This window comes from Fusarium tjaetaba, assembly GCF_013396195.1.
Source record: "Fusarium tjaetaba strain NRRL 66243 chromosome Unknown NRRL66243_c0000123, whole genome shotgun sequence".
Taxonomy (NCBI): Eukaryota; Fungi; Ascomycota; class Sordariomycetes; order Hypocreales; family Nectriaceae; genus Fusarium; species Fusarium tjaetaba.
The window spans coordinates 1-12,594 of record NW_023501319.1 but is presented as its reverse complement, the minus strand read 5'-3'; the positions used below and the strand labels follow the sequence as shown (position 1 = coordinate 12,594).

The 12,594-nt window shown below is 48.4% G+C and overlaps 3 protein-coding genes across 3 annotated transcripts; 2 read left to right on the top strand and 1 right to left on the bottom strand.

The window, feature by feature from the left end:
* Positions 1-432: 432 nt before the first annotated feature.
* Positions 433-2,233, top strand: FTJAE_6316 (polysaccharide synthase Cps1; the record flags this gene model as incomplete). Its single annotated transcript, XM_037352915.1, has 4 exons — positions 433-566; positions 673-1,527; positions 1,580-1,874; positions 1,928-2,233. 4 exons carry the CDS (start codon positions 433-435, stop codon positions 2,231-2,233), a joined length of 1,590 nt encoding a protein of 529 aa, XP_037206529.1.
* Positions 2,234-8,282: 6,049 nt separating this feature from the next.
* On the bottom strand, positions 8,283-9,509 carry FTJAE_6315 (uncharacterized protein; the record flags this gene model as incomplete). The annotated part of the gene is made up of 2 exons (XM_037352914.1): positions 8,283-8,482; positions 8,546-9,509. 2 exons carry the CDS (start codon positions 9,507-9,509, stop codon positions 8,283-8,285), a joined length of 1,164 nt encoding a protein of 387 aa, XP_037206528.1.
* Positions 9,510-10,334: 825 nt separating this feature from the next.
* Positions 10,335-11,904, top strand: FTJAE_6314 (GPI-anchored wall transfer 1; the record flags this gene model as incomplete). Its single annotated transcript, XM_037352913.1, has 2 exons — positions 10,335-10,440; positions 10,484-11,904. 2 exons carry the CDS (start codon positions 10,335-10,337, stop codon positions 11,902-11,904), a joined length of 1,527 nt encoding a protein of 508 aa, XP_037206527.1.
* Positions 11,905-12,594: the final 690 nt, after the last annotated feature.

Genomic DNA, 12,594 nt, shown 5'->3' with positions numbered 1-12,594 from the left:
CGCCACTACCTCTTTTCCTCCTCCTCGCCCTTCTTCTACCGGCCAATTCCTCTTGTCATGGCCATCTTTGAATAATTTCCTTTCCCGTCATTGTATATTATCCCGGTGCCTCGAGTCTTGCAACGGTGCGACTGTGTCTCTCGTGCATAGTGTGTTTGCTTTGATACTTCCAGCGTCTCTGATTCACTTTCACCACAACACAATCATCTTGGACGGTCAACCACTATCAATTCCAGATTACGAGACACAGAGTCCTGTTTTGAAATCACTTACAAACCCCTCCTCGCCCTTACTCTTTCGAATCTCTACCCTCGTTGTGCAGTACCCATCAACAGCCGTGTATCACAAGAACATCTCTGCCCATCGCGGCATCAACAGCACCTTCTTCCATCTACCAACCTCATTGGATTTCGACACTTTAACAGCTTCAGCATGTCTGAATCTGAGATTCACAGTATTGGACGCAGCCATCTTCCTGGCCTTGCTGGGTTATTAGCACTGCCAATGCCCTCTTTCAACTTTTGGTATTCAACTACCTTTTGGCTGTACCTTTTTGTAGGCCTTTGGTAAGTCATCTTCAATATCTTAAGATGGAAACCTCGTTTCTCAACAAGAAGGCTTTGATAAAGCCATAAGTCTCTTCCTGGACAACCAGTTCTGACATGATCTCAGGGTTCATCGCTATCTCCGTCTTCTAGTTCATTGCGTCAGCCATTGGACATATAAGTCGAAGCCCATCCCCAGCAAACCGACATTCACGAGTAAGGATGTGACTGTGGTTATCCCAACCATTCACAATGCTTTCGAGGAGCTGCGCCCTTCTATTGAGAGCATTCTCGCTTGTGAGCCTGCCGAGCTGATTCTGGTCACAACGCATGATAAGCGAAAAGACCTCCAGCGCCTGGCAGACTCCCTGGTTTTCCCCAAAGTCCGTGTTCTAGATACTCCTATTGCCAACAAGCGCCTGCAGGTGTGTGAGGCGCTCCCCAAGGTCGAGACTCCCATCACTATCATGGCGGACGATGATGTGACCTGGCCCTCGACTCTTATGCCCTGGATCCTCGCTCCATTTGAAGACCCTCAAATCGGCGGTGTAGGAACTTGTCAACGAGTACGACGGGAGCATGATGGCTCTTGGTCAACCAAGGCCTGGAACTGGCTGGGTGCAGCTTACATCGAGCGGCGAAATTTTGAGATATCAGCCACCCACAACATCGATGGTGGCACCTCATGCATGTCTGGCCGTACCGGCGCCTACCGCTCTGAAATCCTCTCTAGTCATGACTTTCTCCACGGCTTCAAGAACGAGAAGTGGAGAAAGTGGATTTTGAATGCTGACGACGACAACTTTGTGACTCGTTGGCTGGTAAGCCACCAATGGAAGACATGGATCCAGTACGACAAGGAGTGTGAGATCGAGACAACTTTGGAGAACAGCACCAAATTCTTGTACCAATGCTCTCGTTGGGCCCGAAGCAACTGGCGAAGCAACTGGACCAGCATGGTCACTGAACGCTACATTTGGAAGTGAGTAAAAAGAATTATCCGTGTAAAAGTTGTTTGACCTAACAAGAAACAGGCAACAGTTGTGGTGCACATATGCTCTTCACTTCGCGACTTTTACTTCGCTGGCCTTTGTCGTTGATCCGCTTCTCTTAGCTTCATGCTGGTGGGGAACAGCGGACTGGGATATCAAGAATCGCCAATACGCGTTCTGGACTCAGTTTATCTTCATGTTCGCGTTCACCAAGGTAGTCAAGCTGATGGGTCTGTTTATTCGAAACCCAAGCGATATCATGTTCTTGCCTGTTTCCGTCATATTTGGATATTTCCACGGATTGATCAAGCTGTACGCCCTGATCACTTTGAATATGGTACGTTGCGATAAACCAGAGCCAAAGCAATCAACTAACCATCCGTTTTTTAGACTTCTTGGGGTAGCCGAGCGGATGGAGATGCAAACGATGAGCAGCGACTTGCTCCCGCCCCGCAGCCTTCAATCGTTCTGAAGACACCTCCTGGCAAGGGATCGCTTATTCGATATAACGCCCGTCAAAAGGGACGGCAACCTCAGGCACAGCAAGTCGCATGGGAAAAGAGCGACTATGCCGCCTACGATTCAAGCACCTCGTATGTGCCCATACGAGTGCATACACCAATGGCAATGATGCCAAACACCACCAAGCTGCACACGAACGAAACTTCGATCAATTCACAGTGTTGGGTAATCTGACCTGGCGATGAAACGATTTGATGAGGCCATGAATAACGTTTTTCATTTTCACGTGGAAGTTAATTGTCCATGACCAATGGTTAAATGGAACGACGAAACTCTTCCTATCTCTTCTCTTTTATTACTTCTTGCACACCACACCACAGCCACCACCAAAAAAAAAGGACGGATTGGGGACACAGATGGAAGGCCTTTCAAGAGGCCGGTTGGGCAAAAGTTCTTGCTTCTTAGGGGGATGATGATGATGCTTTTCCAGTCGACGGCCGCTGACGAGGTTGAGAGTGTCACCTCCTTGGAATGAGATATTTCCGAAGCAGATGAAAGACACCTGGTAATCTGAACAGCGAGCTTTGCTGGGCCAAACATTTTTTTTTTGGTGGGAAAGCAGTCAAGGCTATCATGACTACTAGCTTATTGACTTGCTAACAAAACCCGAGCAAGAGTCGTCTTCCCTCGTTTTGTAACAATTTGGGATCATTTGGGACTGCGGGTGGAGGCTATTCTAGGTGGTGTGTGAGATTCACAGAGGGTACACAAAGCATAGCTAGCTTGAAGGCATGTGAGAGTGATAATCAAAACATTGGGAGATGTCTCCTACCTGACAATTACTTGTTTACTAATATGGCCTCTGTGATCTGACTTTACACACTTGGTTCTGACTTCTGAGGCGGGTATAACGGGCGCAGACATTTCATACCCAGTTAAACCCACATCATAGACAACAACCCGTTAGTTACTCCGTAGTTCGCAAGGATAGGTACAGACTCAGTAGAGACATTGAGTAACCTAAAATGGCATCGTTGGCACTAGTTTCGAGTTTAGTGATGACAGCGCTAGCCTAAAGAAGAGACTGGCAATTAGAGATCCACAGCCACACCCACAGAGTGATTAGTTTCATGGTACGACAGCTCAGATGGTTTGCAGGCAGGCCTCGCTCAGATGTGACCTTGGTCTTGACTATGGGCCATGGCACACCAAAATCTTGCATCTGCTCAACTGCAGCAAGCTATATTGGGATTAGGGCTTGACGTGTTACACTCGTATCTTGCGCAAGTGCCGGAGGTTGATGAGACAGGTAGCCACAAAGTCAAAGAGGAATTAATTGTCGCATCACATCTGGAGGTTTTGATGCACACATATTCGTGAAGCTCGGGATATCCAGGGTCCTGCCCTGTTAGGCAATGTGTCGCAGTCGAAACAACGCGAGTCGTAATATGTGGCATCGAGGGCAAACAGGAACCACTTTCGTGTCATTGTCAGGCCGGGTTTCCCTGATCACCGTTGCATCTTCAGCGGGACTCAACTCCAGATGAGGTGCAGGCTCAGACAAGACACGGGAGTCTAGTTGGACAAGACTCAGAGTCAAGAAGCAAGCCTGTAAGCCCCCACCAGGTTTACGCTCCGCTTCCCCTCCTTGTCGGCCGAACCAAGACATCGATCCCATTCTCAATCTCCGTGGCCGTGACAGCTATCAGGCTAGATCATGTATGTGTCTCGCAGCATGGCGAGTGCGAATCACGAGCACAGCCAGAACTCTAGGGAAACAAGGCAGAATGGAAACGTAATGAGCCTGCCTGTGTGGGGAGGGGTTTGATCGAGTTTACTGGCGGACGGGTGCAAGATAGACGCCAAGCACAGAGGCTAGAGTTTTCAAGCCAAGCTAAGCATTTGTGGACAGCGATCGTCTGCACTTGGTCCTCTTTGATATGATACGGATTCTGACGCGGGGTTTTTTCTTGATATCCACTTACGGAGTACAATACATGAGATATCATGATGTGAGATGGACAACGCAAGGTACCTGATGTGATTCTGGTTAGCTGAGTCTCAGTCCGGGGGGTAGCGAGTGTAAGCCAGGCTAGACCGGGATCACCATGATGCGACTGGCTTGTCAGCTTCGCATCTGCATCCTGATTATCCTTATACCGTTCGTTGCATTATCTCTTCCTCAATCTAATAGTACGTAATGCAGGTAGTGTATAGTTGTATATGCATAGACTACCAGCTGCAACAAGAGCCAACATGTCTAATGGTGTGAGTGTCGAATATTATTGCAACCTTTGGTGCATGATGAATTACGACAGTTGTCCACCATGTATGTCGTTCATCATCACTGTCGTAATGCCATGTTGGTTCTTGTCTAGCTTTCTGCGGGCCTTGGGGCTCTGCTATTTTGGTGTGCGACCGGCATATGACCGTCATTGGACCGGCTCTGTTTGAGAAGCAATATTCTTTTACCAATAACAAGGTAAGTATTGTATCAGAACCTGTTTTCAGATGCTATTGTTGGCGTAATGTCTTGCGTGAGCCCACGAGGCCTATTAGGAGTTGCAAAGCTGCATGTCATGTTGGTTGACCCTGGAGAAACATATCCAAATGATATCCACAACGACTGATGTCTGTGACGATGTTTGACTCCAAAATCCACCTCACCAAAGGACCGATCCTGCTTGTGTCACCAACCCAACCTTTGGCAAAGGTTGCAAAACCCCCCACAACCTTGAACATTTGGTTTTGCATAACATCATCTTACATCGAATTGGATGCAGGTCCCTGGTCGTTAATCCTCCGGGAATAGTCCATCCTTTTGCAGATCTTTCGTCAGTCAGCGAGTGACCAATGCCGTTGATACAGAAGGTTTACTGGAGATTCCTCTTCTCTCGTCGTATCGCAACGCTCATAGCACAACCAGCCCCACGGGATGGGACGGATAGCCACATATCAGAAAGGTCACTGGGTAATCGACATTGCACAGGCTGAGCCTCGATCTGGCTGTCGAGTCACTGTCCCTGTTGTGTTTTATCCAGTTGCTGCGCCATGGACCCTTGCGAGTAGCCCCGTTTCCCCTCTCTTTGATGGCGAAGATATCGTCGTGGGTCTAGAGCTCGGACTTCAATCGGCAATAGCAAGGATGGCACGGGTCAATCGCGTTCGTGACGCCAAGTAAAACCCTCTGCAACGGGGGACAGGGTTTGTTGTTGATAGAGAACTATCCGTACAACGGCTATCAAAAAGTCGCATCAAGCGTTCCTGATGTTTCGGAATCGCAGTAGTATGTGGTTTGTCCTGCACAAATGATGCCCCTCTATCCTACACTGAGACCTGTCGACGTTGAACACATGTAACTCCATGAGTATGCGTACATATGCATGTCTTGGATTTTTGAGGTGCTCAGTTTATGTAGCACATGGACAAATCACATATTCTGCTCAGACGGCCCGGAACCCGATGAGGTGATTGAGATGCTGAAGTAATTACTTCGTTATCTACATCTTGCAGCAAGTGCTGGTGGCTGTAGTAGGTGAACCATGCTTGTCGAGGTCCAGCTAATTATCTCTCATAGGTATTCAGTGTGTGTTGGTGGGAGGTTTTGGTGCAAGGTCGAGATGCCTAATCGAGTGATAGCAACAAGCAATGGTCAAAGCTTCTCATGGCCGATTGCCTGATGAGGCAACTTGAGATCTCGTACCAAGCGGGATCTAGATAACTAGGTAGATACATGGTACATCCTTTCCTTCCCTGAGGTGATGTTTATTGTTTACTACTATCTTTGGGTGCGAGACAGATTGGAAGGCACTCACTCTACGAGTCTACTGTAGGGACTCAGGTCAGCCTAGGTAGGTAAGGTCTAGTACTAAGGGAGGTGCAGACCAGTTCGATTGACTCGGGAAAGTAGTTCGCAGTACGTACCTTGCCCAGGTTTGCTGTTTATTGGGCAAGGACTTCATTGATTCATCAATCTCCGTCTTCTCTTCCCGTCTCCATTCTTCATCCCTACAAGCTCAACCGTAGTCTCCTCTTCTGCTACTGTAGAGATGGCGCAAGAAAAGACCCCGGCCGAGATGGCGTCTGACGATTATCGACCCTCTTATGCAGTTCTAAGATCGACAAGTCTGTTCGCTCATCGCCCGTCAAGTGTACACCCACCACCCATCCCCATATGCTTAGCTGCAGCTCGCTATCGGCCGGAGGCGTCACATCGTCAAATACTTACCCATGACCACCACAGGACGTCTTGGTGTAAACCCTGCTGTTTTCTAAGACACCAACGCAATCAGAGCCAAGAGTTAATACTACAGATTCCGTCCCTTCCCGGAAGAAATGTCGCATAGAGACCGTGGCCGTTGCTTGTGGCTGCAGCCAAGTTGAATGTAATTATTAACTGCCGTGCATTAAAACGAAGTAGAACGAAGAAGGGTAGATATCGCTTTGTTTTGAAGCCGGCTCTGCTTGACTTCTGATCTCTTCCGGCGGCCGCAACTCGTCTATCAAGTCGTGCAGATATATGGTCTCATGCGTTAATTACTTGGCCACGACTGTCACTGGCTCACATATAACTCTGCAAATGCACTGAATTACTCGCGGTCTTTATGCACCGTTTTCACAAAGCCCACCCGAAACGGTGGGCGTAGGTGCGGCGGCTTACCATCGGTCGCTCGTCGCCCACTCTTCGGAGGTCCGCTTCAACTCGCAAAGCCGCAATAGCCGCCGGGCCGGTCCATTTCAACATGGACCCTTGACGAAACTTTATGTGTTTGCTGGTTGTGAGGGACCTCATCCACGTTTGCGTATTATCAAGATTCGATAAGTAGGTATGCGGACTGGGGTTGAGCAAGTCTTACGGCGCAGAAACTGCTAACCTAGTAGTGAAATGTTTTCTCTTTCATACACTGTTTATGCAGGTTGTTGTCTCAAAATCGACTGTTGAACATCCTAACTGCGCTACCTAAAGAACCTAGCCCAAAATACACGCGATAGATTTTAGTGCCTCGAAGAACCCTGGCAGCGTCAGGCCAGGCTAACTCGAGACACTAGGTGTGTTTGTATCATCAGCGTCCGAGCGTGCATCCTGCAGGCCATGCTTGCGTCGCGCCGGTCTTCTCCACTTACTTAACCAAGCGAAGTTGGCATTTTGAAGGGTTCGTGTCGACAACACATCGAACATTTGTGGGGGAGGGGACCACGATAGGCTGTGAGCGAGCAGGTAGCAGATAGGCACGGGCTTGTTCTTTGACCACCATCGTGATGCTAGCTCCAGATTTCATGGCTTTGATCTCTTGTCAGTGATCTTGTGGGCACATCGCGTGATGTCCGATGCAGAGACTGTCTGAGACATGTGAAGGCTGAAATCGTCCCCTCGGCCATTTTTTACATCAATAACGCCTTCTAAATAAGGTTGGTCGTCCGTGCCAAGAAACCTACTGATATATCGCGGTATCAACCGAGGCAGGGCCTTAACACGATGATGTGCATTGTCCAAACCTGGGGTAGTTGAATTATGCCTCGGGCAAGATGATGGCAAGGTCGCTATCACAAACAGATCAAGCGATGCCACGAAAGATATAACAAAGAAAAACGTGATGCAACCTAGGTCTCCTTTGTATCCTTCCGTTCGAAGACTATATATGAATTTTATTATGACTTTGCCATCTATCATGGTGACTGCCTGAGTCTGCGGCTCACAGGGACGTTTCTTGTTTATGATAGATGATTAAAAGAAAAAGGTCTAGTTTCGGCAACGCTTCAAACGTTCCCTTTACATGACATCTCTCGGAGATTTTTCGTCGATAGAGTCAGAGCTCTTATGGTGCTTAGTTCATAATCTCTCTTACACGAACGACTCGATGCTCGAATGCGCATATCTCGATGTAAGTGTCCAACCTGGAAAGGCTACAGAGCAAAACACCTAGGAGCAATGGCGGCTTGAAGACATCATATATGGGCTATGGCCTATGCAAGAAGGCTAGCATTGCCCGACGGAAGACGTATGCAACTCGAAAACAAAGGGCTGCCACTATCTAATGTAGCCCGAGACGATCAATCTCATAGTCTCTGTATTGAAGTGACCGACTCCCATTAACTTCAGTGGTTGTTGCAGAAAGGAATCGAGTGATAAAGAATGGAAATGTTATTGACTCGCTGATGACACCCAAATTACAAGAGATATTCAAAAGTTTCCTCCCATAGTCCAGCTGCCCATCAAGATTTGATGTCCAAAAAGCTCGGAACTTCTCACTTACCAATGCCCTTGATTTGTTCTCTACTTGCTTTAGACTGAGCCTCCAAGATACAGGATGTTCTGCTTGATGGACTCGGTAAGCGTGACTCGTCCTGTATAAACATGTGCAACAGTGTCCCCCCAGGCATGAGGATGTGGGAGAGGGAGCTCAACTGTGTCGCCAGGATGAACGTGCTCTGAAAGAATGACCGCAGCCAGAACGGGAAGGTATGTTCGAGCATAGCTGAGCCCTGGGAAGAATTAGACTTGGTTTGCGGAGTCGCGATTGTGAGGTGAAAGATTCAGGTACTTACGTATGGGGACAGAACCGTAACCTTGGCGGGAGCCTCTGCGCTCAAAAGCCGGCGAGGGCTTTGCATCTACTCGAGGAAGAACTCCGTGGGAATGACGCCTCTCATGAGAGACTCCAGGGAATGACGCTCGGGAGCTGACAGAAGGAGGTTGAAGAGTGACAACTGATGCACGCCTATTCTCCTGATGTCGTTCAACGGGGCTCATAACTGGAAGTGTAGCTCGTAACTCGTCCAAGTCGAAGGTTCTGGAGAGTATAATTGACTTCCGACCACGCGAATGAACAGCCACACGGGTAGTCAAACGTCTCTCCGAAGGATACGGCGAAGACGCTTCTGCATCACTCGAAGATAACTGAGACAAGCGACGAAGCTCAACAGGTAGCACAAATATCTCAGGCTCACGAGCTCTGTGTGAAGCTGCGATCCATCGACGACGATGATGCTCTCTTTGTCGAGCAAGGTGCATGGCTCTGGCGTGAAAAGGACCCCCTGGGGCAGATTGTCGGCGCTCATAGTCGACATGAGGGGATTCACCACCCCGCTCCGCATCTGACTCCTGAAGCAGCATGCTTCTTGTTTCATCTGCTAGAGTAGGTCTTTGGAATACGGGAGGAGCCAAGAGTGGCGCAGAAAGGGGAGAGGGTCGGGAGCCTGGGCTATGGAGAGTAAGAGGTGCAACCGGTCTCAAGGAGACATTGCGTAGACCGGACTCAAGCTTGGGAAGATCACGCTTTCGGGGTTCAAATTGATCAACTTTTGTGTCATCATCATGCTTCGTATCATCATCTTCGGGCTCTCTAAGTTGTGGAAGAGGTCGGCTGTGTGGTGATAGGGGTGAAGGGGTCCATGACGGGCTCTTCTGAATGATACGGGATCTTAAAGACCGGACGTTGAGACCAGGGCCCGAAGTCTTGATAGGTTCTATGGGTGGTCGAGTTCTGGCTTCGGAGGCGACTGTGGTCATATTTGATATAACGAAGAAGGAGTTTCACGGAGATATTGGAGGAGTTATGAGTAGGCAGATAAGGATGAGACACAAACAAGCAGTTTGACACTGCTGGTTCTGGAAGATGGGAGATTGAAGTGTTATGAGGAACAAGGGATAGCCCTCACTCCCATGGCAGGATGATAAATGTTTTATTATTGGAATAAAATGGCGTCCGATCTTAATGAAAGGATGACATATGCGCTGCTCATATGCCCCAACATGCTCCGACTTCAGAGATTTCAACACAAAGGAGTTAGCCATATGGCTTTGGCGTAAATCTTTGACGAAATGAAAGCGTGTGCTTGCTAAGGCAAAGAACAAAGAAATGCGGCTTGCTCTAGGCAATGGATGCCGACATGATGGGTCTGCGTCCGCGGGACAGAGCCCGGTTTTGGTTGGCCTCCCCGGCCCAGCGGCCTGAATGAGGCGCTGAGGAAAGTCTGACCTGTTGAATATCGCAAGGTCACAGTGTTTGTTGGTGTGAGGTTGAAGATGGAAGACTAATACTGTGTAGAAGGCGTCTGACGTTGGTGGTGAGGATACACGTGACAGGGTGTCCTGTCTCGGGCGCAACGTCTCATTGGCTGATAGGTCAACGCTCCCTCTCCCGTAGCCTCGGGCCCCTCCATCTCAATATCCTACGACAGCTTTACTTACACGTTACAACGTGGTAACTTCAAGGCTGACTTTAACATTACTTGCCAACTTTTACAGATCTACTGCCTCCACCGTTTCTTTGTGCCCGAACCTCTACACTCTCCTAAATTATGCGCTGAGGCTTGCCGTCATTTGCCGCTGGCCATGTCTGAACCCGGGAGCTACAAGCAACGAAAGGAGGACTTTGTGTCCAATCTCTCTGGCGGCTCTGTCGCAGAAATCAATTATGTTACATCCGTTGCGGCTGTTGGTACCCCCATTCCACCTGCTCATACCATGCTGTGTATGAATAGTTGCTAAGTTCGAATTGTCACAGGTAGCAATTATTCTGTGGTCTGTCCTCCAAGCCCGCCAGTCTTTCTTCGAACCGTATACGGTACTCGCATTCGCTGTTGATTTCCTTCTCAACGTTGGAGCCATTCTCCTTTCAATAACTCTCTATTCAAAATCACCGCTTCTTCTGAACCTTCTTCTCATTACGCCTGCGATTTTCATCTTCGTCCTCCCACCTCAATCTGCAAGTCGAAAGAAGAAGCTCAAGGTCCCCCCAAATGCGCGGTCCAAGGAAAACTCCGGGCAGCTTGATGTCTTATCAACAAAGCCTTTCCTCACAAACTTTCGCGGTTGCATGATGATTGTCACCTGTGTGGCCATTCTTGCTGTCGATTTCCGCTTGTTCCCTAGACGGTTTGCTAAGGTTGAGACATGGGGTACTTCTCTGATGGACTTAGGTGTTGGATCCTTTGTCTTCTCAGCCGGCCTTGTTGCAGCTCGTCCTGTACTGCGCGAGAAAGTGATAGGTCGCACAACAGGCCGGGCAACACCCCTTTCCCACCGGATCGTGCATTCGCTGCGCCATTCTATTCCACTACTAGTGTTAGGGTTGATACGTTTCCTGAGCGTTAAGGGTTTGGACTACGCCGAACATGTGACAGAATATGGCGTTCACTGGAACTTCTTCTTCACGCTTGGGTTTCTGCCCCCTTTTGTTGCCATCTTTCAGTCAGCTCTGAAATGGATTCCTTCATTTGCAGCCCTGTCGTTGTTGGTGGGCGTCACATATCAAATTCTGCTTGAAACCACTAGTCTGAAGGCGTATGTCTTGACGGCGCCCAGGACCGACCTAATCAGCATGAACCGGGAAGGCATTTTCAGCTTCATTGGATACCTGGCAATTTTCCTTGCTGGGCAAGATACGGGCATGTTTGTCATTCCCCGTAACATCCCTCCTAAGAGTACCGCCAGCCCCGGGGCCCAGAGGAACACCCTTCTGATGACTATGGCTGTTTGGGGTGGTGTCTGGACTGGACTCTATTTGCTCTCCACGAATTATCACTATGGTTTTGGCTTGGCAGTATCCCGTCGCATGGCAAATTTACCCTATGTTTTGTGGGTTGTTGCCTTCAACACCTTGCAATTGTTGGGTTTTGCGGTTATTGACACGATATTCTTCCCTACCTTCTATAATGCACAAGACGCAAAGACAGAGAAGGAGGCTTATATGCAAGCCACCAGCCGTGTAATCCGAGCATACAACCGTAACGGATTGGCCATCTTCTTGTTGGCAAACTTGTTGACTGGCTTGGTCAATATGACAGTCAACACGCTGGATGCTACTCCCGTACTGACAATGGGAATATTAGTTGCATATACCGCAACTATCACAGGGGTCGCAGTGGCATTAGATGCTTATAATATCAGCATTAAGCTTTAAACATCGCATCTGGCATTTCGATCTCACATATCTAGCGCAGCATTTCGTCAGCCTTGTGGCCATTATAGAGTTTACTTAATAGAACGTGATAAAAATACGCAGATAATAAGTTGAACTTATGTTGGCTCCATTGGTACACGTCGATTCAAATGCTAGAATTTGACTTGACCACACTGGACGGCCGCTTCAATTCACAAACTTCCAGTGGTTCATGGTTAGCAAAATTTTAAGCATTACGCATGACTTTCTAATACATTCAGAGGTGAGTTGCAGCAGGTTTGCATACCGTGTTGTTTCTCGTATATCTATGCAGAAATAAGACAAGGACAGAGAAGTTGTATTCCTGCTAGATAGCATAAGGTAAGTTCATGCTTCTTGAACGAACTTCAAAAGGACACTCCTCTTTTGATACTTCAAGACAGTAGGAAGGGCTGTTCTATCGTAAAGGGAAGGTCTCTCACTTCATGATGAATCCAAGCAAGCTTGCTTGAAGCTCAGGGTAACTTGGGAACATATGCGACTATCACTATAGCTCATCGCATGAGCGAAACTAGCCATAACTGCTATGTGGGCATGAATTTACCACGAGTATCGCATCAAAGATCAAGAGTGACATCGAGACCGTAGATCGAGAGGGGAATCCAGGCCATGACTAGGATCAAGTCATGCGTTAGAGATGAAATGTCGAGT